This window comes from Triturus cristatus, chromosome 2_2 (genome assembly GCF_964204655.1).
Source record: "Triturus cristatus chromosome 2_2, aTriCri1.1, whole genome shotgun sequence".
Classification (NCBI taxonomy): domain Eukaryota; kingdom Metazoa; phylum Chordata; class Amphibia; order Caudata; family Salamandridae; genus Triturus; species Triturus cristatus.
This window is the reverse complement of record NC_140582.1, coordinates 236,564,003-236,590,367: the sequence shown is the minus strand read 5'-3', so window position 1 is coordinate 236,590,367 and position 26,365 is coordinate 236,564,003. Positions and strand designations below refer to the sequence as shown.

At 40.7% G+C, this 26,365-nt stretch overlaps 1 protein-coding gene across 4 annotated transcripts; it reads left to right on the top strand.

Annotated features, from left to right (window-relative positions):
* Positions 1–8,420: 8,420 nt before the first annotated feature.
* KLF4 (KLF transcription factor 4) lies at positions 8,421–24,294 on the top strand. 4 transcript variants are annotated; one of them, XM_085641296.1, is made up of 5 exons: positions 8,421–8,856; positions 9,553–9,658; positions 11,109–11,976; positions 12,067–12,231; positions 23,185–24,294. In XM_085641296.1, exons 1-5 carry the CDS (start codon positions 8,852–8,854, stop codon positions 23,358–23,360), a joined length of 1,320 nt encoding a protein of 439 aa, XP_085497422.1. In that variant the 5' UTR covers positions 8,421–8,851; the 3' UTR covers positions 23,361–24,294. The 4 variants fall into 4 exon arrangements, with proteins under 4 accessions (XP_085497422.1, XP_085497421.1, XP_085497420.1 ...); XM_085641295.1 differs by having other exon boundaries at positions 9,553–9,673; XM_085641294.1 differs by having other exon boundaries at positions 11,109–12,231.
* The last annotated feature ends 2,071 nt before the right edge of the window (positions 24,295–26,365 follow it).

Below are 26,365 nucleotides of genomic sequence, written 5' to 3'. Positions count from 1 at the left end.
AGCAAACACCCTGTCACTCCATTTGCACTCCTCTAGTGACCCATTCAGCATAATGTACTAATCCATTTACTGCGCCAAACCCTAATAAATTCACCCAGGCACTCTCCTTGCAGTACTCTAATCATTCAGTCAGTACCCAAGTACTCATTCAGTGACCCAGGCCTTAGTATATGGACTACTTCAAACCGTTATCCACTATACATGCAGTCCTCTAACCACCTACACAATTATCTTTCTCACCTTCAATTCCCTAGTCAGTATCCATACACTTTCAGGAAATACCCTGTCACTTCCTTTGCAGTCCTCTACTGACCCATTCAGCATCATGTACTAATCCATTCACTGTGCTAAAACCCAAACACTTATAAATTCACCAAGATACTATCTTTGCAGTACTCTAATCATTCAGTCAGTGCCTAAGTATTCATACACTGAGCCAGGCCTTAGCACATGGACTGCATCAAACCCCTATGCACTATGCATGCAGTCTTCTAACCACCTAGATACTTGTCTTTCAAACTTTCAATTTCCTAGTCAGTATCCATACAGTCCAGCACTTGTGACTGCCTTTGCACTCCTCTAGTGACTCATTCAGTACCAAGTAACAATCCATTCCCTGTGCGAAAAGCCTAGCACTAATAAATTCACCTAGGCACTCTCTTTGTTGTAGTCTAATCATTCAGTCAGTACCCAAGTAGTCATGCAGTGAGCCAGGCCTTAGCACATGGACTGCTTTAAATGCCTATGCAGTATTGATGCAGTCCTCTAATCACCTACACAGTTGTGTTTCACACTTTGAATTTCCTAGTTAGTATTCATACTCTTCTAGCAAACACCCTGTCACTCACCCAGTGTGTCTCCTTATAGTACTGTAATCATTTAGTCAGTCAGCATGTAGTCTTTTAGTGAGATAGGCTTTAGGGCATGAACTGCTTCAAAGTAGTATGCACTATGCATGTAGTGTTTTAAAGATCGTCATACTTGTGGTTCAGGGCTATAGTTTCTTAGTCAGTTTTTATATAAAATGTGTTTGTACAGTAATGGAATAGTATACATTTGAAAGTTATTAATATACATTTATTTGTGATTCTTTTTTACAGATACAGAATAGGAGTGTTTCTCATCCGTTTGCACTCTTCTCGTGCAAGATTGTTTGGATGAAGGGTCCTTCAGTATTTCATCATACTTGCCGTGCCATACGAGTATTTCTTGTTAGGATCCCCTCGAAACAGAACTCTTTTGCAAATCTTGCACGTGACCAAGGTGGCATTGATCTTTGTTTGCCCCTCGGGAGAAGTAAAAAATGTCCACACCACTGAAGGAAAACGTTGTGGGCATGGTGCCTTCTGCAAAAAAAAATCCTCAGATTCGGTAAATATTTTAAAGCGACAACAATTATAGTTTTTGTAAGTTAAACTTATAAAATTTTGTTAGCTGTATACATTTTATATATCTGTGATTTGTTTCTTGTGGTATTTTGTTAAGAATACCATGTTGGTTTTTTATTAACAATCTTTTTGATTTTGCAGGTCTGTCATCGACATCCGTGGTTCCCACAGGAGTGTTCCGCTTTGTTGTTTTGTATTATGGTTGTTACATTTTGTTTATTAGTTTATTGTTTATATTTATGTTAATAAAAATATAAAGTTTGAAAATAGTTTAACGTTTATATATTTATTGTTATAAAAAATAAAGTTTGAAAATAAATGTAATAATGTTTTTGGTTGTTAATAGTAGTTAATTCTAGTTTATCAGATAAAATGGAAAACATTTACATTTAAATAAATGTAGCATTCAGTTTAGAATTCAAATAGTAATAGTTTTTATGAAATATACCAAAGCTTCTGGATTCAGGGAATATAGGTGAGAAAGTGGGCAATCCCCCTCAGTCAAGGTAGACCTCAAGCACATACAGCATATGCGCTAGTGAGGAAAGGTAGCCAGGTGAGCCTTCCGCTAAGACTCCTAGGAAAGTTCAGCCAAGTTCCCAGTCCAGTTTTTCTAGACGGCAATATGTCTTTAGTCTGCCGCTGTTACCAGCAAGAGTCACAGCAACACGACAAGGACCCCTCGTTCCGCATTAGGTCAGTCCAGCAATAGCGTACCAAAAATCTCTTAAGATAGGCAATTATCGTGTATGCCATTGTCTTTTGTTATTTGTTTAATAAAAAAGATTAAAAAAAAAAAAAAAGATAGGCAATTATATTTGGACAGTTTCCAGCGAGTGGGTGACACCTCCTGACATCACTTCAATTTGTCAGACCACTCAGTCCGTTGGTCGGTTCGTAGAGGATGAGCGTTATGCGTCAGTAAAGAAGACACAAATCAGGAAAAATAGGTGGATCAATTACACAGTTCCTTAAGTTATTCAATCATGCCACACATTGAACGATAGCACATTTAAGGAAAAAAGTATAGGAGTTTGAAAGGGCCCTTTACCAGGCTCCTGTTCTAGAGTGTAGCAAAAATTGTAGCAAGTGCACTGCTCAGGACAGGAGATGAAAAACGAAACAATTATTATTTCAATTCAACTGGCAATACAGAGGAAAGAGCCCAAACGCTTTGGTAATTCAGTCCATGACGTCACTGAAAGAATTAGACCTACATGAATTTAAGCTGATATACGACAAATTTGTGTTAATTATGAATCACACATTAAAAGGGAAATTAAACATATATGTTCAAATATATCATTAATAATAATTTCGGTAGGGTTGAAATGAATCCATGTAAGCATAGGGTACTCATAAATGTTGTAAGTGCCAAAGTGTACATATAGCTAATACTTTCTCCAAATGTTCTCATTTATTTTTTAATCTACTAATACATATGTAAAATACATGCTGAAGAAGTTTAATGAAGGCACAGTTGAGTATGATTGTGTAACTCTGACTTTCTTTTGTCATTTTCGGTGAACACGTTATTACATGAAAAAACATTTTTGTTAATTTTCACATGAAAACCAAGCTACTTCATATCGTTTCCATTTTAATCTTATTAATTTCCCACTCATATATGAATATCAAATTGATAAGCAATAAAATCCATAACATGAGATTTTTCCCCCTACATTTTCCTAATACATGTAAATGAATAAGATATACTTTCATTATTAAAAATCACATCTATATCATTTAAACGAATAACATATGTCTCACATCTATCTTTCTTCTGCTTGCTTTTAGGATGCAGTAACTATACTTTGTATCTTTGCGTCATTTTCATAAGGTGTAACTTGCACATGTTTGCTGAGGTTTTGACAGAAGTTGTCATAAATCATTTCTTTGTCATAAAATCATTTTGATGTAATCTCTGTTCTGTCACTAACTGTCCGTATTCTTCTTTGCAGGAACCAACTATTGCCAAGAGAGTTTACAAGCTACCTGCGAGATTTTTAGAATATCATTTAAATTAATTTTGTTTACGGAAGGGAGGTGATTTAGTGTGCTGTTATTCATAATGTTATATGCCCTACTCTGTCTTCTATGCTTACTTTGTAGTGTTAGAACATTTTAAATGTATTGATTCTATATTTCTAAGAATGTTCATTAATGGTTACTAGGTGAGAGTCAATCATTCTTTAGGTCTCGCCTAGGCAGCGCATGCGCTGTCTTGTCGAGAGATGCTGTATACAGTATAGCGGGGGAAGCTCCGCCCACTTTCCAGCCATATTTTTGATTGGCTTGAATAATAATTTCTGCATTCTGATTGGTGCTTGGCTTGTTAATCCCACCTCCTGACGTCCATGTCGTCATTTTTAGACAACTAACGGAGAATAATACGGAGGTAAGGAGACAGTAGCAACGGTTTGACATACTGCGAATGGGGCGAATATTTGTAATGTCACGGAGGATACTGCGTATTGGGAATTTTTCAAAACAGAGGGATTTGATCAAGGTAATATTTCATTGTCTTGAGATATAGACATCGAGTAGCATTCTGTTCCTAGTACATTATAATGATCTGGTTCGCTCATAGTGTTAAGATGTGATTTAGATACGTAATAGATGACATACTGAATCCATGAGGTACTTGTAATATAACATTAGATTTTGCACATACTTCAGACGTATATATATATCTTTTACAGCATTATTGAAACTGGCCTGTTTAAATTTATTGAGAGCTTATGTGAAACATTACAATTGACGCCGCCCATACAGAAACCCTCTATGGTCCGGAATTATCACCACAGACTAAGTAGGTACCGGGGCTTTTCTTTGAGAAACGAGTGCTGACATTAACATAAGTGGAGGACTAAGTTTGGAATTGATATATTTCCTCTATTTCTACCCCCTCCCCACTTGACTTGCAGAGGATTCAGACACGGAGAAATTAGGTACTTTGTCACCTTATGAAAGGTTTTATGGTGGGATATTTTAGATGCTTTGACTTTCGCTCACTTTAGGCACTTCTAATAGATTGGTACACGTCACAGCATACATGTGAAGACATTAGACACACCTTGGTTTGGCGCACTTTGAATAGTTTCACTAGCAGGTTTGAAAGAGGCACAATGGTGTTTCTCTACATGGATTAAACCTTTTGTTCTCTCCATCTCAATTTGGGTTATAGCATGGATTTGACTACATTATCGCTGTTAATACCGTTTGATTTCACTATCGCAAGTATCCATTTTGAAACATTCTTAAAAATATCAGTCCACCTATGTGTGAATATACACTGTACTATTTACTTTGCTTTTTTACTGATTATGATCGAGTATAATTTTGATTGAATACATTGGCATTTTGTATATTTATACTTATACAGCCTTGAGGAAGTCGCTGGACTACATTCCTTTACGCGACGAAACAAGTGTTGGCTGTTGGGAGCTGTTGTGAAGGCCTACATGAATAAAAACTAAAGAAAAGAGAGAAGATCATATCTGCGATTTATTTTGTTACACGTTCCTTATTGTAGTATGTTTTAACAAACGTGAAAACCTTAACCTTAATTTGCGTGTGCTGGGGAACGAGTTGAGTTCATGTTAGCTAACACTTTCTTCTGTGGAGTTTGTGGTTCTCCACACCTTACAGCACCGTTATAATAATTAGAGATTGGGAGATTTAATGTGGGATTCTTCTTAGTGGCGCCGATACACCTATACCTAATACCACTTGTCTAAAGTCTGACTGATTGGTGCTTGGCTTGTTAATCCCGCCTCCTGACGTCCATGTCGTCATTTTTATCCTTACGAGGCTATCGCCCCTTTACTAGAAAAACAGTTTTGTTTCCCTGCCTCTCTCTGTTCCCTCCCGCAGTCTGTATTTTTTTTACCACAAACACCCCCCACCCCCTCCCATTTGTGCCTTCTTTAATGCCCGTAATTCCATTTCAAATGCAATAGGGCTCACGTAAATACGAGTCCTATTGCATTTTCAATGCTTGTTTGGTTTGTGATTGGTGGCTGTATTTGTACTCTTTGTCTCGCATGCGCATGATGCCTTACATCGCATGCATAAGTGACAAAACAGTGGCATTTTTACAAATCACTGTGGGAGGCAGAGACAGCACAAGCAGCGAAGCGGCGGACGGCCTGGCCAGTCACCGGTCGGCGTTCCTTGTGTTTCTGCTCTGATCTGCTGCTACTGGAGACCCGGCGAGTGCAGGGCCTCTGACGCCAAAACGGCCCCTCTTTCCCAGCTCCGGGCTTAGGTGTACGGCATAGAGGAGCTATTGAAAGAGTTCCGACAACAGCTGCAGCAGGCGACAGGGTCAGCTCAAATATGAAGCCTCACAGGGAGCCATTAAATAATCACAGAAGCAGTCAGTCAGTAATATGCAAATTTTCTGGGCGGAAGTTGTTTCTCTTTCCGGTGGCGGATCTGAGGTGAGCTGCGAGGATGAAGGTGAGCAGCACACTCTGGCTGCCAAGACAAACACGGAATCAGGAAATGTGGTGCTCAGAGGGTTGTGTTGGTCTTCAAGGTGATATCCGAGGGCCTCTGGGGACTTACAGCGCAGTCCAAGGCACAGGCTGCAGACCGATCCTATGGCGGGAGCAGACGGTTCAACAGGAGGCCTTAGCATGGGACAGCAGAGCTAGGGGGCTTCAGATCTTGCGCTTAATGCAGCAAGGTGCATTGGTATCCTGCAATGTGCACACTTACCTGTGGGCAAGGCTTGTCATAGACCCGATCTGCCACGGTGACAGCAGCATGTCATCCTGCGTTTTAAGTAGACGCCCGGCTTTTAGAACAGGTTCTTGTCCAGCGTGTGACTTGGTAATGTAGAATTTACAGAGCTGCTTGGTTGGATCAGTGATGAATGGCAACGTTGGGGCGAGTACCATATTATAGCATATAATGGTATAGTGACAGCATCATCGTTTTCCCTTAAGCTGTAAATTCAATGTTCCCTTCTTTGGTGTTCTGTCAAAGTATTAATCTTTTTAACATCCACATGCAAATCGCCTGTGAAGCGTTTCTCTCTTCTGAAAAAGTTCTTTGGCGTGTTATATACGTACGCTGGTGGTCTCAGCTAGACATGTGGACATATGTGACATGAACACACACCAGGGCGATTTTGTTTGCCACAACTTAAATATTGTCAACAATGGCTTGTGTCTGTCATCTAGGCTACATTGTGGGCAAGTGGCAGTTGAATGCCACGTATTTTTAAGCTTCGGACCAGTACGCCGCCTTCATTTATTGCGATCCTCGTTAAAACTCAAGCTTTCTGCCTAGTGAAACATCTATTTTTCTGTGACAGTTGTGACTGCAAGGTTTCACGTTGGATTGAGCTGAAGCTGCATGGGATGGATTGGAGTGGACTGCGAGTAAGTGAGCAAATTCAGTGAGTCTTTATTAATAATACGTCTTTTGGGTGCATTAGCTCAACATATCCTTCCCGGCCACTGGCTGCCAGAAGCTCTTTGAAGTTCATGATGAGCGCAAACTCCCAACTTTCTATGAGAAGCGCATGGCCACCGAAGTTCCTGATGATCCCTTGGGTGATGAGTGGAAGGTGAGGCGAAACTGTGTTTATGCGCTTTGTGGAGTGTTGCAAATGACCATCAGAATGCATGGAAAAGTAACGTGGTGGGAGTTGGGGTTTACAGTGGAATATGTGTAATTTAATTGTTTTGGAAATGCAAGTGTTAAGCATTTTCATTTTAGTATCGCTCCTATTTCCTATACAGCATAAAAAGTAGTGAAGTGAAAACTTTGTATTAAGGTTCTCATCACTGCCTCATGTGTTTGTAAAATTTGCTTGTGTTGTGCCTATTACACGTCACACATTTTGTTGCCTGCTTATTCAACTCCGTTGGTTTTGTATTTTACAAGTCTGCATTGTAATGCGCTTAACTTGCTATTGTTAGCTGATATTTTTCGAACCACTCGCGCTTAAATCACGTAGGCTACAAGTTAATTGCTGTTGCTTTTAAAATACATGTCCTGTGGGGTTAGTCATTATTTTACTACTGTCGAGGGATAAATAAAGCAGTAGATTAGAGTACATAACGGAGCGTGCTGTTATATTGGAATACTGTTGGGCCCTTCGCTGCTCTGATGGTTTTCAGAACGGTATGGAAATGCTAATGTTGTGTTAATGTGTTACTAACATACGCCTAAGCCCTATATTGTTATATTTTACGTGTCTATGGGTATGTTGTCCGCATCAGCAGTGCAATATTTCTCTCCATGTCTTCCCATACCTGGCGTGTCACGCAGTTTAATGGTTGCTTTCCCCCCATGTTCAAGAACAGTAGATGTTTCAGCGCCCAGGCTAATGTGCTGTATAGCTCAATACATATAAGGTCCCAAAGGCGAGACCGATTGCATTGCAAATGCTTGTTTGGCTTCTCATCTGGGCAGGCAGAGATGGCCATGGTTCTACTCAGTTTCTGCCTCTAAAGAATAAATACTTTGGATCTCCTGCCTTGCTGCTACACTCACCTCAATCAAACAAGATAAGCGAAAGCACATTCACATTTCTAATATAAATTCACCTTTCACCTTCTCTCACAGAATAAAAATCTATGCTCCTTCAATTTCTTCGTTACGCGCGTCGCAGAACGAAAGTAAAGAGCGCGCAGTTACAGTTGACACACGAAGCAGATAAGGGCGCGCGGCGGCGGCGGCGGCCTGCGCCTTCCCCCTCTCGCCTCCCATACGGTTGCTATCCGGCCACTGTTTTGCTGCTCAAAAACAGAGTGCGCGAGAAAAGCCCTGCCCGGGGGCCTCCACTCTCCCGCCCGCCGCCTGATGACGCCAATCGCGCGCACGACAGGCCAGCTGCTTGACAGACGTCATGGCCCGGCCCGGCCCTCGACTCTCCCCACGTGTTCGATCCAGTGTAGAGTTTGTTGTTTTCTTTCATCTACCAGGATGCCATGGCAACGCTCGGGGGGTTGGGCTGTGGGCGGGGTTAGTAGTGACAGGAGGTTATAAAGAGGCATGCAGGGCACGCGGCGTGACAGTCTATTTCCTGCACTGGTGCCTCAAGGAATTATTACAGTATATTCTGCAGGAGCGGGAGGCGCGGGATTCGGGGCCGCACTCATACTTATAGATGTTCACACCGCATGAACTGTGCTATCCGCCACGGGAGGAGGAGGTGAAGGGCATCGGTGGGCGCCTCTGCTCAGACAGCGGCGGAAGAGAAACTGTGGCCCCCATGGCAGTGGCGTGGAGCCCCCCGGTCATCTCCGTGCATGACCCGCTGCCACCGGCCATGGCATCACCTTCCGCCATCCTCTGCCGCCTTCGCTGCTAGCAGCGCAGGTGAGACCTTCCAGCACGCTACCCACTGAGTGCCCATCACATCGTGCCTCTACTTTGGGGTCCCTTATTTTCCCCCTTGTTTGTTACTTCACCTGGTCCCATTTGGATTACCTGCACGATTAATGAGGTAGGTGGCTGGTGTTACTTTATATATATATATATATATACTATTGATCTGTTTTCAACGTGTCTTCTTCTCGAGATGCAGTTTTCAGAGTTACATTCAGGTGTATATGTTAATTTACTGCGTGGTGCACCCGTGTTTTCTGATAATCAACTGCAAAGCCGTTTGCAGCTAGTTTGCAGAGTAAAGGTAATCTAGTGCACGCTAGTGAAATCACTTCAAGATGACAGGTAATCAATCGGTCCAACTGGATTCCTTGGTGCGTGAGTTTTTGACATTTACTTTTAGATTGAGCTATTGATAACCGATGGTCGTTAATTCACTATGTATGTTTATATCATGCAATCAAGACAATTCTCTCTATTGGTGTCTGGAATATGTATTACAGACGGTTTCAAATTATTCAAAGTGTGGTGGGTCCGCTTTTATTACAAAATTGTCTGTCATTTTGGAGGGGCATTTATTCTTAGCAAAATATACAGCTTCGAGTGGTTTCTACGTCCATTATGTAATGGATAATAATGTTGTACTCAGAAGTCCTCAGAAAGTTTTCTCAGACAGAATTAATGTACTTTTGAGCCAGAGGCTGCCTCTAGATGGTGTGTTTAGGTAGCGCGCGCCTGCGTGTATATTGTTCTTCGCTTTTTGCCTCTCTCGCGCTTCGCTTTCTAATCCCCCATACTTCTCTTCCTCTTGCAGGCAGCAGCCGCCCCCCGGGTGCAGCGAGTGGGACATGGCTCTCAGCGGGACGTTGCTGCCCTCCATCTCCACCTTCTCAGCGGGCAGGGAACGAGCCCTGAGACAGGCAAGTGCGGGCGATGTGAGTATCCGTGCCCCACCCAGTCCAAACCGGGCTCTCCCACTAGGACTCGGCGCTCGACGCCCCCTTCCCTGATCCCGATTAACCCATGTATGCTGCTGCAGCCTGTAACATGAACACGCGCCACTCCTTCCAATCCCTCCCTGAAGTTGCTTGGCTTTTATGTGGGTATAGTGCTTCCTTAAAACATATTTTCACAAGTTACGTTTAACTTTGCCTAATATAACGTGGTATTTCCAAACTTCTTTTATACGTGCGTCACCCTGCGTTCCCTTCCACAGTTCTTTCAGAGGGTCAATAGTAGGGATTCTGTCGTAGTGGGGTTAGGGCGGTGTAATTACTGTAGGTATCAAGGAACTTCCAGGGTTGGGAGTGCGAGAGCGCCGGTAATTCTGCTGTTAAAAGGGCACTACTGCACCGAGATGTGACGCCATCAGGCTTTCATGGACAGGTGTTGAGGGCAGTTCCAGCGGTAGGGTTTAAGAGGGCACAGCTGAGGAAATGGATTTGAAGGTGTTGCCTGCGATGAAGTGTTCCGGACTCGTCCAAGGAGGGTGGTTTGGGTGCATGCCTGTAGTTGTGGACGAGAGCACTGCCAGTGAAACAGTGGCATTCTCAGTACATCGGGAGTTCGAGTTCACCGACAAAACTTGAGTTTCAAGGGTGCTGTCGTATCTCTGTTTTCAAGTGCACTTCCATGGGAGTTGGTCTGTGAGCACTGCTAGTGATTGGGCTTTGGTGACCACTGCTTGTAGCGTGGATGTGATTAATGGCAGTGGTAGAGGTGGAAGGTTATTACCAGTTTTAGGAATGTGAAGGCGCTGCCTGTGTTGAGGTACTTGGACAGTTCCTTTAGTAGATGTGCTTTGGCAAATCCAGTAGTGGAGGTATACGTTTGCTGCCAGTTGTGTATTTTCAGAGCACACTCGGGGGTGGATGTTGGTGGCACTGCATGCAGTGGCTTCTTAGAGGGCTCTACCTAGGGCAACGGTGGCGTGCCAGGGCAGTCCCGGTGGTACTGGAGAAAGGGTGCTGCCAGTTGCAGCGATATGGGGGTGCTGCCAGAATTAGGTGGGTGGGAGTGAGTGGGTAAAGCTGTGGCACTGCCCAGTGGTGTGTTGCGTGGTGTTCCTGCACTGTCGCATCCCCAGACTGTCTTCTGTATTAAACTTGTTTTTACCCGGAGTTGTGTATGGAGAGATAGATATTCGTTTCTGCATGCGTTTGTTTGATGTTACTTCAAACTCTCAGGTATGACTGTGGCAGGCCATGCTGTACATACAGGCTGTGGCTTCTCAGGGTAGGTGGCTGTCTGCAACTTCAAACACAGCTGGGTGTCATATGGAGATGATCATACTCTTGCGGCTGCTTTATGCTCTGTGCCTGGGCATGCCTGTAATTTCAATTTCTGACAGCTTGTTTTCTTTTTCTGCAGAGGTGGAAGGAGGACTTTTCTCACATGAAGCGGATGCCCGCCTTCAGCCCCTGTCACCCGGACGCCCCTCAGCAGGAGTCTCCCACCCTCTTTGCCAGGAGAGAGCCTGAGGAATTCAATGACCTGCTGGACTTGGACTTCATACTGTCAAACTCGCTCATCAATCAAGAATCCACAGTGGTGCCTTCCCCACCTACTGCCAGTGTGTCTTGCTCCCCTCCCCCAGCTGGAGCGTCAGCCAATTGTAACTTTTCCTATCCTCTTCGCGGACCTGACTCAGCTGGCGACAACCCTGCCATGTACTCCTCCCGGGACCTCGCTTCCTCCCCTTTCAACCTGGCCGATATCAGCGATGTGTCCCCTTCTGGTGGATTTGTAGCAGAACTCATGCGGCCTGACCTTGACCCTGTCTACATTCACCAGCAGCAGCCCACCAGCCTGCATGGGAAATTTGTGGTAAAAAGCACCTTGGAACTGGGGGACTATAGCCAAGTAATGGGAGTCAGCAAACTGAACGGGGGGATGAACAGTCCAGTAGGCTCTTACTGTGGCCAGCCGATTCCCAGGGTGTGTCAAAAAATCAAGCAAGAGACCTCTGCCTCCTGCACCATGGGCAGGACTCTTGATGGCCTTGGGACCGGCCAAAGATCGCAAGGGCCCCATGACTATTCCTTGGGAGGCCCTCTAAGTAGGACTAACCAACCCTTGACCCCAGAGGAGTTGATGACCAGAGACTGCCACCCATCATCTCAGGGTCTAACCCACCCACCACTGCCCCCACTGCCCCCAGTTTACACCCCAGCTGGCAGCTTCCCTCATTTCCAGCCGGAGCAGCAGCAACTGCCACCGTCAGCACTCCATTACCAAGGTCAGTCTTACCTAAGTATGTTTGAAGAGCCTTTAAACGTGCATCTGTTGGTACAAGGGGTGATGCTGACTCCGCCCTCTTCACCTTTAGAGCTAATGAATTCCGGAAGTTGCGTGCCCGAGGAAAGCAAACCAAAGAGGGGTCGCAGATCCTGGCCAAGGAAAAGGACAGCGACCCATACCTGCGACTATGCCGGCTGCGGCAAGACCTACACTAAGAGCTCTCATCTCAAGGCGCACCTTCGCACGCACACAGGTGAGTTAAAAAGGGTGATGTCTAGGTTAACACAGTTCCCTAATGAGTTGAAATAAATTCTCTGTGATACTTAGGTGTCATTCCTATTAGCTGTTCGACTCTCTTAGAAATGCTGACTATAATAATGATTCCTCACACATTCCAGATAGAGGCCATATTTGGGACATTGTTCCATAAAGTTACCCCAGGGCAGTTTGCGGTGGATTACATGCCTAAAAAAATACTAAGAACTCTCGTTGGTAATTTAGTAGACTCGCAGTTTAGGACAGTTTTGTAGATCAGTAGCGCTCAGGAAAGAAAATCAGTTTTGCCTTGTGTCCAGAAGTAAATCCCCGTGGAGATACGCACTGTAATTTGATTTCTTACTCAAGAATGGCAGCACAGAACATTAACCTAAGACACACTGATTCAAGAATAGGTCTTGTTCTTCTTGTAAGATTTGTGAGTGCAGAATAGCTGACTTGTAGATATTGGCTCATCATTTACAGTACTGGCCGGATAGCAAATTGACGACCGTGAAACTAGGCCAGCTGGTTTCTAATCCCAGATTCCCTAGTCGAGGCAGTTACTTCATCCTGTTTAGCTATTAAATCTCCATGCACTTCATTTTGATTATCACCGCTGTGCAATAATTGGCCATTAACCCCTTAATGCTTCAATGACATGATACAATATAACTGTTTGCAAAATAAAGTTCTTGTTTGGTTCCCATTGCTGTATGGAGTTAGTGTGTTAAACAGTTTACAAAATTAGTCTGTGCGCTCTTTTTATTTGTAGCTTTAAAATGTGTGTCTGGGAACATCTATCTGAATAAAGTCTTCTAGGCATTTCATGTATTTTTTTCTTCCTGTTGCAACCTGTTGATATTTGCATTCATGAGTGGTGGCTTTATTTTTCAGCGTGTAATACCATTTTTTGCCCCAACAAAATGAATATTTTACACAGATGCCCCATAAGGAGTAATAATAAGTGCAAAATTATATAGTACATTAGCTTTGAGGGCTACCCAAATTTAGTCCTGTGTGACCTTGCAAGAAAATATACAAATGGTCGAATAATTATTGAATTCATTTGTTGGAGAAAACAAGTACCACAATCACCAAAATATAAAATTACTACTAGCATCAGCACTGGTTCAAATAAGGGCCTCATCTAGAACCTGGTGCAGTGGTGACAATGCTTGTTAATCAGGTTACCTGAAAGCATGTACATATTGCTGTTAACTACAGTGAAACCGCACAATAATTATTGGCAATATTCACTGTCAGCTAAAGGTACCCTGAAAACATACCCATAGAACTGTGGTAAGGTAAGTTATTCCTCCATTTTATTAGACAACCTTTAGGTATCACAGTTATAGTTTGCTGGAACGTTATTTACCGCCACAGGTCACTACACACACACACACACGCGCGCACACACGTACACGCACACAAAATTAAAGTCACAGACTGAGGAGAAAGGAGACAACATCCGGCTAAACAGATCAGTTCAGCAGGGAGGTCCACACCAAGCCAAAAAACAACCCCCAGAAATTCCATAGCTCGGCGAGGCAATACCAGTGGCAATTTTACTTACTAAGTAGCAAATGTTAATGAAGCTGTTTAGTATAAGTATAGAAGAGATTTGTCATTCAACGATACTGACAATGTCCCTGCATCTTTATGCATTCCCTCTTGGCTTCCACATTTTTTTGCTGGGATGTGGTGAAAACCCTAAACACAGAAAACATTTGAACCCATTAACATTCTAGGATTACATGAGTATAGACTGGGGTGTTATCACTGCACAGTCCTGTGGTCGCAAGGATGCCGAAGATGCAAAGCCTAGTGTGTGGCAATTTCTTGCAAAGCACATTTTGGTCAAGATTAAAAAACATAGCTTTACACTGGAGTCTACCGTTTTCTCAATGCATGATTTCCTCAAATTCTAATATAAAGTGAGGGCTCCAGTCTCCTTTAACCTAGAAAGACAGGAATGATGGCGTGAAGCGTAGGTGATTTTTTTTTCATGACATGGCAACTTCACAATGTCTCTAGAGTATGCCCAGCCACATATTATACCATACCGCAGAGTTAGAAACCATCATTTGGTGGCTCAGGCTACAGTGGCAAATGGGAATCCTGGTAAGGAAGAAGACAAATGGCTGAAAAGGAATACAGAATGGTGGAGTGCTACTGGATGGAAGAGGAAAGTATCCAACAGTTACTACTGTGTAGACCGGTAACTTCTTCCTCAAAACTGCTAAAACATCAGATGACACAAGCAGAGAGTGGACTGTAGATGTTGTGGGTTTGGTACACCCTCAGACTGGAGGGTAGATGGGAAGTGTCCTTTTTATTGCAAGCAAAGTAGTGGTGTATTGTTGTGCCACGCTACTGTGACGACCAGCATATGTAGTCAATGGATAGTACGACAGGGTGGTCTCCCAGGGTCCATTTTTAAAAAACTCTTTTATTTAACAAAACAACAAAAAGCACAGTAGTGCAGTTAGCCATTTGACAGTAGTCAGGTATAACACAGGTGTACACCACATTTGGTGTTACAATTCAAAACATTTCAGTTTTATTCTATCTACCCCTCTGTATTCGGTGATTCTTGTGACCTCTCCTCCCTTCGACATATCCCAGGGTGCTTTTTATATCCCTGGCCAGCAACCACTTTATCTCTTAGAAAGCCAGCAGAATGGACACCTTTGGAGGTCTTAATAGCTTGCCAAGGAATCTAACCACCACTTGCCCTTTGACACTGTAGGACTGATTCAGAAACCTAATGGCCCAAATTGGCTTATTTACGAATGCACGTTCAACAGTGTCATTCACAAGATGCACATTTACTCACATGTTGAAAACACCAGCGTGGTGTAATTGTGGGAGTTTCACGGCATGAAAATATATGAAAGTTGGTGAACTTCGATATGCAGTTTATGCAGGTTATGAGAATTGTTTTCCACCCTGAAAGTGGTCAAAGACTTTTTTCTGGTGAGTGGCAGAAGCAAATCAGTTTTCATATTAAGAAAAGGGATACGATGGGGATATGGTGAAGGTACACTCTTGACTTTTAGCCTCTGTGTTTTTTTTTAGGGGAAGAGGGTTTTACCACGATGTTAAAAAAAACTTTAGCAAGTAAGGTATGCATTACATTTATCTATCCGTATACGTGGATCTGATATAATTCTGGAATCATAAATATTTATATAGTTTAGCACTTCGGGGAAATTGCTGCAACAGTTTCACCTATCTAGGTACTTTTTTTGTAAATCTCGTAAAAGTCAAAAATGTATTTCAAACTTAGACAAAAGCCTACGGAATTAGCTGCAACTCTTTTTGCGACAATTGTGCCATACTGTGAGGGCTCCAATAGGTGAAACTTACTCTCTAATGCGTTGAGAAAGGCACCCCTTTTCTTTGACTCTCGTTAAGAAACACCACTAGTAAAAACATTAAATTTTCAGAGTAGGGAAAAAGGCTTCTGATCTCATGATACTAAATACATGTTCTTTATCTAGCCATGCGCACTTCAAAGGGCATTTACATTTCATTATTGGCCTATAAGCTACACTGCTCTTCCTCTTGAACCTGGCACGAAAAAACGCCGAAATGACAATGCCAGCATCCCAACTTGTTGTCTAGAGTTCACATACAAATTTTAACAGTGAATGTGTAATCCACTGAGTCTTATTAAAAAGGATGCAAGGGTTCAATGTTAAAATATAACAAATACGAAACATAAAGGAAAAATATGAACTTCATACATATTTTTGGGTCTAAAGGAGTAGACCGAATGTTCCCTAAGGGTAGTCATAGAATTATTGTTCCATAGAGGGGAAAATACATCAGTTTCTATTAAACCATTAAAGTCCGAGGTCCGCTAGGGCTGTGATACCATTTAATATGGCGTGACTGAATGTGCCATCAGGGGAGACTGTTGTAATTAGTCTCACCCCCACTTAATTTTTTTAGAGGCTCATGACTGACTCAAAATGCTACCTAATGTTTTGTTTAATTGAAGCCCACCTTGTCTTTAAGGCACAAGTGCAGTCGTACCTCTATGTCCACATACTCTTAAAAATAGAATTACTGCTTTTGCCAATGAACTTGAAGTTATTTGCTTTGGATCTGGCAAAATACTTGGAATTGGCTACCTCTTGGTTTTAAGGGGTTGATCTCAATTTTTAGAAATTCGTCAGGCAACAATCCTTCCGAACCCAACTGACTGGAGGTGGCATGTTAAAAATTTTCAGATAAACTATAAATGCAACTACTATCAAACACAAGCAACATTGTATCGTTTATGCTGCAATCATTATAAGAAATAGATTAATATTTAGAATCGGCCTATGCCATATGGTTTTGTGTTGATTCTAGTTTGTTATAGTTTGTAAAAAAAAACAAAAAATGTGTGGTCAACAGCAGCCTAACTAAGGGCCAGTAGTCCTAATGCAAGCATGGAAAATGGACCCCATAAGCTCATGTTCGGCAGTAAAACACAGACCGTTTGGGAGAAGTGATCGCCCCACACCCTACCTGCCCTAATGATAGTTTTCCCGAATGGCCCATTCAGCCATTCCAGTTGTTACGCATTAAGGAGAATTCATCAAACGCCGGGGTAGTGAAAGTGATTTTACGCGCACTTTTCTTCTGAGTGGACTCCCAAGCTGACCCCTTGTGCAGTCCTGTGCACCACCACCGCTTCCTAGTTGCTTTTTAGAGACTAGGCCATGGGCAAGGAGTGGAAACTCTGGATAGTAAATATTGCACTTAAAGCCTTGTTTACATCTTATTCCCATTATTGTCTTCCTGTTCCCTGACTCTAGGGGTAGCAAAGAGAGTGCACGGGGTACATATGGTGGTAGTGGGGACGCAGTTTCTACCCTGGCTGTCCCTAATATACGTGCCTGTTTATACTTGGGCTAGAACATTTAATAATATTTTGGCCAGTATATTTTTTTATACAATGTAAAGTAGTCTATTAGTTCATGAAGCCAATGATTAACGCATAATCATTGTTTCTTTACCCCACCTAGTTTAATCCTCTTGTCTTTCATTCGGTAGTTTGCTCCGTCAGCAAAAGCACACAAGTTGCCCTCAAACTGCAGCAGTAGCCTATCATACTAAATGTTGTTTATTGGTTGAACAGTCATATGCATTTGGTAGGCTGATACGGATTGTGCTTGTGCACATATAAAGGGACCATAATGTAAATAATAGTGCCCACTCTGCATTGCACTGAATACCTTTGTAACAATATCAATAATGCATTTCTTTGAGTACAATTAAAGAGTTGTATATTAGTAAAACTTTACATTTGCATTACTTAAACATGGCAGTAATGTGGTACGATGCGCTTCATAAAACAAATCATCAATATATTAAAACAATTAACACTAAATGAAAAGATAACTTTGTGATTTTATATCTGGATTTAAAAATGGGGGCATATTTTTTTTTAATCCAATCCGGATTCCAAAAAGAGCCTTAGGTGACAACACACTTGTTCCTGTTTTGTGCATGCCCGCAAACTTGATCCTTGATTTGTGGTGTGCTTTTATTGTGGTATTGTGTCTTCGGGAACAGAGAGGGATCCATATTGTTCTGGAAGCCCAGCTTGTGTTACCTGCAGATGAAATCATAGATTCGGAATGGTCATCAGATGTGAAGAATAGCTATTGTGTAGATGCAGGCTTCTGTTCAGAATTAGCCAGAGGCAGGTGTATTAGTTGCTCCAGTAAGAGGACAGTCTGTCATTTTCATGGATTTGGTCTTAGATCAGTAATCTTAGAATGCCAGCATTATCTCAGCGCTATAATGTGATATGGGTGAGAGTTACCATTTATGCGCAGAGCTTTAAAATTCTTCTCCTTATTATTTTGTGTTCTGTTTTTCAAGAAACATACGAGCTTTTGTAATATGTACCCATAATCTTGACCTTCAAAGATTCGAGATTCAATTAACTACTTTGAAAATTACACTAGAGCGATCAAGGCCACAGGATAGTGAGACTTGAGAAGTCTCGCTATCAAACACTGCCCTCTGTCTGCCGACACTCAGGTTGCAGCTCTGTCTGCCTGACCATACCAGGCGCAGTGTGCACTGACTGCTTAAACAGATTCGTAAAAACTGACGACAGGACAGACCACTGCCTGACAAGTATGTTTCCCCCAATCTAGGTGAATAGTTTGAGACTGTTTGAGTCGAAATACATTTATTGAGAAGAAACGTTTTGTTCTAAATTATGTGTCTAAAAATATATAATTCTGATCAAACATTTAGTGCCAACAATTTGGAAAAGTAAAACCGTAAAAATATTTTTTAGCAACTTTTCTTGCTCTTTCTTTGACCTTGGCCATCGCTTTGTCTTTACTTCAAATGAGCAGATTTGCATTTCAGCTCCAGTCTGTGCCAATTCGGGTCCCAGAGCCAATACCTACTTATCCCTCCTATTGCGGCATCTCAAGGCCCTATTTTTACCTGATCTTAGGTTGGCTGGACCCTATTTAAGTTTTAGACTTTCTGCATTCTGTTTCTTTGCTGCTTTGCGCTTGCATGCTAGATTTCACGTCCTGGCTCGCTTTAAGACTAGGTTGTTTCCGCGTAAGGGTTTCCATAACATCAATAAGTGTGCTTCTTGCATTAGTCTGTCTTGTTGCTGATTGTGTTGCAATGGGTTCATTTATTAGAGCCCCAGAGCAACAGAAACGAAGTTCTGAATGCTATTGGGAAAACGAACATTTCTAAGTTTAACTTGATTTTAAATTCATTTCACAACCTTCTTCTCACATGCTATCAGTATGAAACGAAAAACACATTCTAGACATTGAAAATAAAATATTGAATGTAACAATGAAGAAATAAAACATTTACATTAAAATAAAAAAATAACTCTGAACAATGTTATTCAATTGATTAAAACTGTGAAATGCTTTCGTTCTCTTTTTACCTAGCTCCCAAGTCACAGAATACCCCCACCTCTTTTCCAAATAACTATACTCTCATTTGAAACACACATTCCAAACACCCTAAATAGAAGTGAATCCCTAATTTACCTCCCATTTTTCCATTTGCTATTACCCCTTTCTTACTCTAATTTTTTCCCCACTTCTAACTAGCATAGAAGGCGCAGAGATAAATTATGTATACCAAATAGGCTAAAAACAGCCAAGTCAAATAATACTTTGAATTCAACCAATACACACAGTAAATTCTAAAAGTAGCAAAAAGTCTAACCGTAAAACATTTGCAGCTGTCAGTCACATCTGCTCACTCAGCCATAAACTCTGTTGTCAGAAAGGCTGAAGTAAGGCCGACAAACAACAACAGTAAACATATGTTTTGAGAGCTAATTGTACCACTTTTGTAAAAAGAAAAAGTCACAATATTTTTCATTCTTTTCTGAATGTTTTATTTTGTACTTGTTACAATCAATCCCAAACCTCATTTTACCTGTTACAATCAGTCCCAAACCTCCAATAATTCTTGACCATGATATTACATTAGATTTGTATGGTGTTACCCTATTTTATTGGGTGGCACGTCATAGATTTATGTTTTATACTTTCCTGAATATTGTTGTTCTGTACCTTTTGCTATCCACTCCCTTTTACTTGTTACAATCAGTCCCAAACCTTCAATCATTCTTGCCTATGGAATTACATTAGATTTGTATGGTGTTACCCTATTTTATAGGGTGGCACTTCATAGATTTATGTTTTATAATTTCCTGAATATTGTTGATCCCTACCTTTGGCTTTCCGCTTCCTCCGAACGCAAAATATTGAAATAATAATCTGCGTTCTGAGGTGTACATCTGTAAAACTTGAAGTTCATTGGCAAACTGGACGACACTGCATATCCATAACAAATATGCAGTATTAGGTCACGTGTAAAGATGACAACAAAAGTTCCTATCGATATAAACTCCAAGACCAATTTGTGGTGTGCTTTAAGTAATAATAATAATGATAAAAATAACAACAATAACTATAACAACAACAATAATAATAATAATAGATATATTTAATTGTATTGTTTAAAAATGTTTTTTATTACTTTTTCTTTTCTGTCATGATACAAGAAACCCTGTAATAGAAATACCATGTTCAGTGAATACAGCATGCACATTAAACACACATTTATATAATATTGTGTTAAAGCAAACACTCATCTTCAGTCAAGACCCATTCCAGGTATCAAATCACAATTTCATAGTATCTCACGAGGCACTCCTGTCGTCCAGCCTGAGTGTACCCTTTGGGCTGTCTAAACTGCCTTTAGACCAATTCAGGCAACACACTGCCTGGAAGTACTGAACTACTCATACATTGCACCCTACTCTTCTTTACCCTCCCACTCCCTTCTTCTAGAAACATTGTGTGATTAAAATCGTCAGTATCTTGTCAGTGTTCAGAACTCACTGGCTCATGATGATGTAGCATCTGAGGGATCAGTCAGTTTTTGAACACTAAAAAATTGACTTTTGACTTTTATTTAACAATTTCAGTAAAAACCATACAACTAAATTTCCATCTAGCCAATTTCTGTCATGCAGTCAATGCCATGTATTAGCCTGTCCTTTTGTTTAAAGACTACTTCTAGATTTAACTTGGCTAAGTCAGCCTAATAATTTGATAGAGGCTTTACCAGCATGCGATTAATTCTATTTTAGTGATTTGTCTTAACTGCTTAATATAGTTTTGAAAACTGTTTGGTGAGATTGACTGATTGTACCTCATTTCAGTTAATCAAATATCGTGAAAACATAAGTGTTACAGACCATTTGCGCACATGCAGAGCTGTTAGCAAGTAATACCACATTGTAATTATCAGACACTTTTGAGGACCATGTTTCATTCTGCAATAACAACTCACTGTTTTAAAAATCCAAACTGTTTTCTTTGCCAAGTTGTAAGGTTACTCTTTTACAAGGGATAAGCAAAGCGCTTAAAGGCTCTTTCGAGCCAGCTCATTACAAATCCTAAATTGTGATAAACACAAACAGTGAGAGGTATGTGTCGCAAAGCTAGTCTTCTATTTTGAACGCTCCTTTTATGGAGTATGTGATCGCTGACCATGAAGAATAAGAACACATCACAGGGTGTGAGTACATCAGTTTATATAGTACCCTTAACTGACTAAATAACCTTTAAGGAGGCACTGTTCAGCTAATCTGAGGTAGAGAAAAACCTGAAGAGTTAGTAGAGTACTATCTTTAGCTACTCATGGAAGGAGAATGATTGATTCCAAATTGAAGTATGAAGCTGAAAACCGTAATTGTAGTGATGGTGGTAAACAAAAGTAGGTGCAAGAATTGATAGGAAACCGTAAAAAATAAATGACAAACGAATATATATGAAATCATCAAAACAAGCTAATCTGGTTAAATTGTTTCTTACAAGCCCTTTCTGTCAAACCAATTTCCTTTCATTTTTAACCCTGATTGGCATTTACCGGGCTGAAAAAAACATTTAACCCTGATTGGCATTTACCAGGCTGAAAAAGCCAACCTGGAGGAGACACTTTCTGCTGCAGGGTTCCTTCTTTGAGGCATTCACATACAAAGCATTTGCAAATAGACATCACAGTTTTCATACCTTTCTTTTTCCACTCTTATTCCGGTTTTATATTTTTTATTTCGGTTATATGTATTACACATTTCTAAGAGTCTTTTAATTTGATGTGTTTTGGATTCCATCATGAACTCTTTATTGTATTTTCTGTGAGATCATTAGATTTTTGTGGAAATAATTTTATACGTTTTGATTATCCTCCAAAATGGTGATTAATCAACTTGGGTTTGTCAACTTGGTGCTCTCTATTTTGAAAACTGTGTATTTGCGGTAGATCCTCAGCATATACCTGTTAATTTATTCCCGAAAGTAGAGCGGGGAATTTTAGACCAGAACAGTTCCTTAATTAGTAGTCACTGTTAAGATGAGCATACCTCTGAACCATGATTAATTATCTACATATAAATAATCTTCATATTATATCTTATACCATTTGCTTGTAACTAGTAATGTTTACAAGCTTTATATATTTTAATCCCTTCACTGTTCGTATGGTTTTTGAAGTTTCAGGTCTGTGCTCCAAAGTGTTTTAGTACAATTTCTACTACAAGAGTCTGCCTTGTTCACAATAGATAGATTTCTCCTATGTTTGGAGCAAAATTCTGACCTTTTTTTGAAGTTAGTCATAATTTATGCGTAGTCCTGGGAACCCATGACTGTTGCAAATTTCCTGGAATTCTCACTTATGTAAATAGCTGTCCTGAGAGTAAAGAAACAAGTTTCCATTTCCCCATGTGACATCCAAAAAATGTTTATACACTTGAAAACATTGTTTTCTTCAAGGAAAAATATATTCCACTTTGGTGAAAACAATTCTACATTTATCCCATTACGTTTAGGGATACTCTTTTTATTCCCGGTCTGAAATAACATTAATTCCTGTCCCTCACAGGAGTAAATGTACATGCTTATTCAGGCTGTTCAACCAGGAATGTCCACATATGTGCCTATAGTAGCAGTTTTCCTCTCATCAAAATTCAACTATTTTGGTTGAGTTGCCGTGTGAGCAAAACCCATTTGTGAGAGCCAAGTCACACCATTCCTGAAAGTGTAAATTAAAAATTATATTATGTGCTTGCAAATAAATTTTTTTGAAATTTGTGATTCAGAGTCATACCGTGCTTTGCTTTTTGTAGTGAACCTCTATTTTGCAATACTTTTCCAAAACCAATCTACCCTTGTTTCAAACGTTCACACATCATAAGGATCTTCTTAATGTATTATAATGATAATAAACGGTGCCAAATTGAGGCCGCAAGATCCACCTAGACCTCTGCCTACTGATATAAATCACGGAAAGTACTATGTTAGATAAGCATACAAAGTAATTTTCCAATGTGTGTGATTGCATACTAACTCTAAATCTACTTTTTTTTTAATTTCTCAAGGAGAGAAGCCATATCATTGTGACTGGGAAGGTTGCGGATGGAAGTTTGCTCGTTCAGATGAACTTACCCGTCACTACCGGAAACACACTGGACATCGCCCCTTTCAGTGCCAGCGATGCGATCGGGCCTTTTCCCGGTCAGACCACCTTGCCTTGCACATGAAGAGACACTTTTAATCCTGAGCGAAGGACCTTTTTTCAATACTGCCGTGAAACAGCTCAGTATTTGAAGCATGCACGTCAACATGACTTCTGAAGAGGATAGAGAAAACTCAAGCACTACAAGGGATCATGATGGAAAAGCTAGTCTTCCAAGCAGTGGGCCTTAGTGGGTTATTAGACCACACATAAACCTGGAAGTGATTTAATGAAAGAGACCAAACAAAAACTAACCAAAGATAATGGGACCTGTGACTGGATCTTAAAGCATTCCATGTTTTTTTACTCAACTTGAATATTGCTGGAGTACATTATGCCAATCAGCGACTGGAAGTCTTGAAAATCAGGGTTTTAAAGACTATGCATTGGGAAGGAGTATCTGCTTTCCCTAGGAATCCTTGTCTGTGCATCACAGCACATACACAGATTTCTAAATATATAACATAACATCTTGTATTATCTTTTACTTCTAAACGCCTTTGTTATATTTTTAGAAGAAAGGATGAGGGTTAAGGTACAAGACAGAATGAGAGACCGACTTCACGGTGCTCAGTGACTATTGGTCGAACGGTACCATACCAAGGAAGCCAAAGCTCTCAAACAAACTGCTGCATATTTGACAAGGAAATACATTATGTCTTCCGATTTCTACAGTTATGACCAAAGTCAGGTACCTACACCTGATTTCATTTGTAAAATGTATATGCAGATGGTCTGTAATGCACTGTGGTTTAAATGTGCAATAATGTTTACTATGGTTTATTCTTAAGTATGCCTTAAATGGATCAAATGTTTTCTTATATAACGTTACTTAATAAATATGTAATATAAATTTAAGCAAACTTCTATTTTGTATATTTGTAAATTTTGAACTAAATTGAAAATGTTGTTGGAGTTTGTATTATGCATATTCAACCTGGAAATATGTTTTAAATAAACCTCAAATATTTTATCTGGATGGTTTTCTTTCAGATTAGGTACTTTACAAAACTGTTGTCACAATGAGATAATTTCATATCCATTGTTATTATATGTCTCTATCTTAACATAACATAACATGTGCACGTTCACCCAGAAGGGTATCTTGGCGCTGTATAACAGATGTTTATTGTTACCCAACTCAATGGAACTTATTTTATTAGATCTTGCCTATAAGCGATTTTCAGCATACAGTGGAAATCATGCACAATCTGTTTACAATGAAAAAAGTGGTCTCTCTGGCTTTATGTTCTACATTTATTTAGTTTAGATATATTACAGAGAGTCTAGTATGCAGACTTAATTTCCTTGCTTTAACACATGTTCACTGGACTAAAACCATGCGAGTGAAGAGGATGGTGTACTGGTTTAATGTCATAACCTATGTGGCACAATAGGGGAAATTGATCCAGAGAATCCCCAAGTGCCTATTTTTTTTTGGGTGTAGCGGTTGCAAGTCGTAAAGAAACTACTCGTAACTTACCTTTGTGCATACCAAAAAGTAGTAAACTTTTGGTCTAAATTTACCTTTGTGAATGGGGCCCAATATGTTTAATTCTTTAGCCCACAATCCTCTAAGCCTATATAAACTGCATTTTAAATGGCAATTACGGTAGCATCTGTGAATATGTGGGTCAGGGAATCCGTCTAAGGGGTAATTTAGAGATTGGCAGACATGTTACTCCATCACAAACGTGAAGGATAACCCATCCACCATATTTCTAGTGCATTATAGCAGATGCCACTTGTAATAACGTGGACGGTATAACCGTCACATTGGGTCTGTCTGCCACACTCTAAATCAGGCCCTAAGTATTTTAATCAAACAGGATCTTGAATATGCTTCATAATGAATTCCATAGATATGGATAAATCGAAGTTGGTATCTTTAACCGCTGCATTCAGTTAGGAAAAGGGTCTGTCAAAGATCGCACTGATTTTTATTTGTTGTTGAGACTGGGCCTGTCTCAACAGTTGTGGGCCACAAGAAAGGGATATCTCTGTGTTCAGTTGCATCATTGCGAGGGGCAAGGGGAACCAAGTAGGTCAGAAGGCAGGACAACTTCCCTTGATGAATGTGTGACTACAGGAATCATCAGCCCCCATTGCCTTATGGAAGCTAAATAGTCCATGCTAAATATAATACAGGGGAATAAGTCCACAATGGTCTGTATTTACGTGCATGCTTCATACTTGTATGTGTGACGAAATCACATCACCCAGAAACTGATATAGTTTGGTAATACCAAACAACTGATTGTATGGATAAAATACATATAGGTCCTGAAGAAAGCCTGCTGACCGTTAGAGGCACATAGAAGGCTGAAATATGTCGACCCATGGATGTATTATTATTTTATTTTATAATCTTATAAAGCACGCACCTACCCAAAAAGGGTTTCCCGGCATTAAGCATAACAAGAAACCAAATTAGCAACTTAATATAGCCATGTGTTCAAGCCTTTTTGGAATGCAAGCAGAGAAGTACAGTCGCTGAGGGATTCGGTAAGGGAGTTCCACAGTCTCAGACCCAACAGTGCAAAAGAATACGAGCCAGATGGAACCTGGGTACAGTGCAAAAGGCCATACTGGAATATCTCATTTAGCATAAAGGGATGTAAGGAGTCACTAGGTCTTGAATATTGCATGGACCTATTCTTTGGTCTTAAACATGTAATAAAGAGCCTTGAATTAAATCCGTTTGGTGACTCTGAGCCAATGTGCTCAAGGAAGAGGTGTGAGACTGAAGCGTGCTTAGGGAGTCGAAATAACAATCTGGCCACTAAGTTCTGGACAATCTGCCGGCATTTGAGAGATGTCTGGTCTATTCCCAAATAAGATGTCTGGGTCATTATACACGGAAATATCTCTTTGTTTTTAACCTTACCAAAGGACCTCAAATAAGGAGAGGATCCAGAAGGCAATTTTAATACCCACTTAAATCCCTCATTCTTAGTTAAGTGTACCTCTAACAAACTGCATCAAGCCCATCCACTCACACTAGGTGCAGTGGGTGAGGATCCAATGATGAAGCATTCCACGGG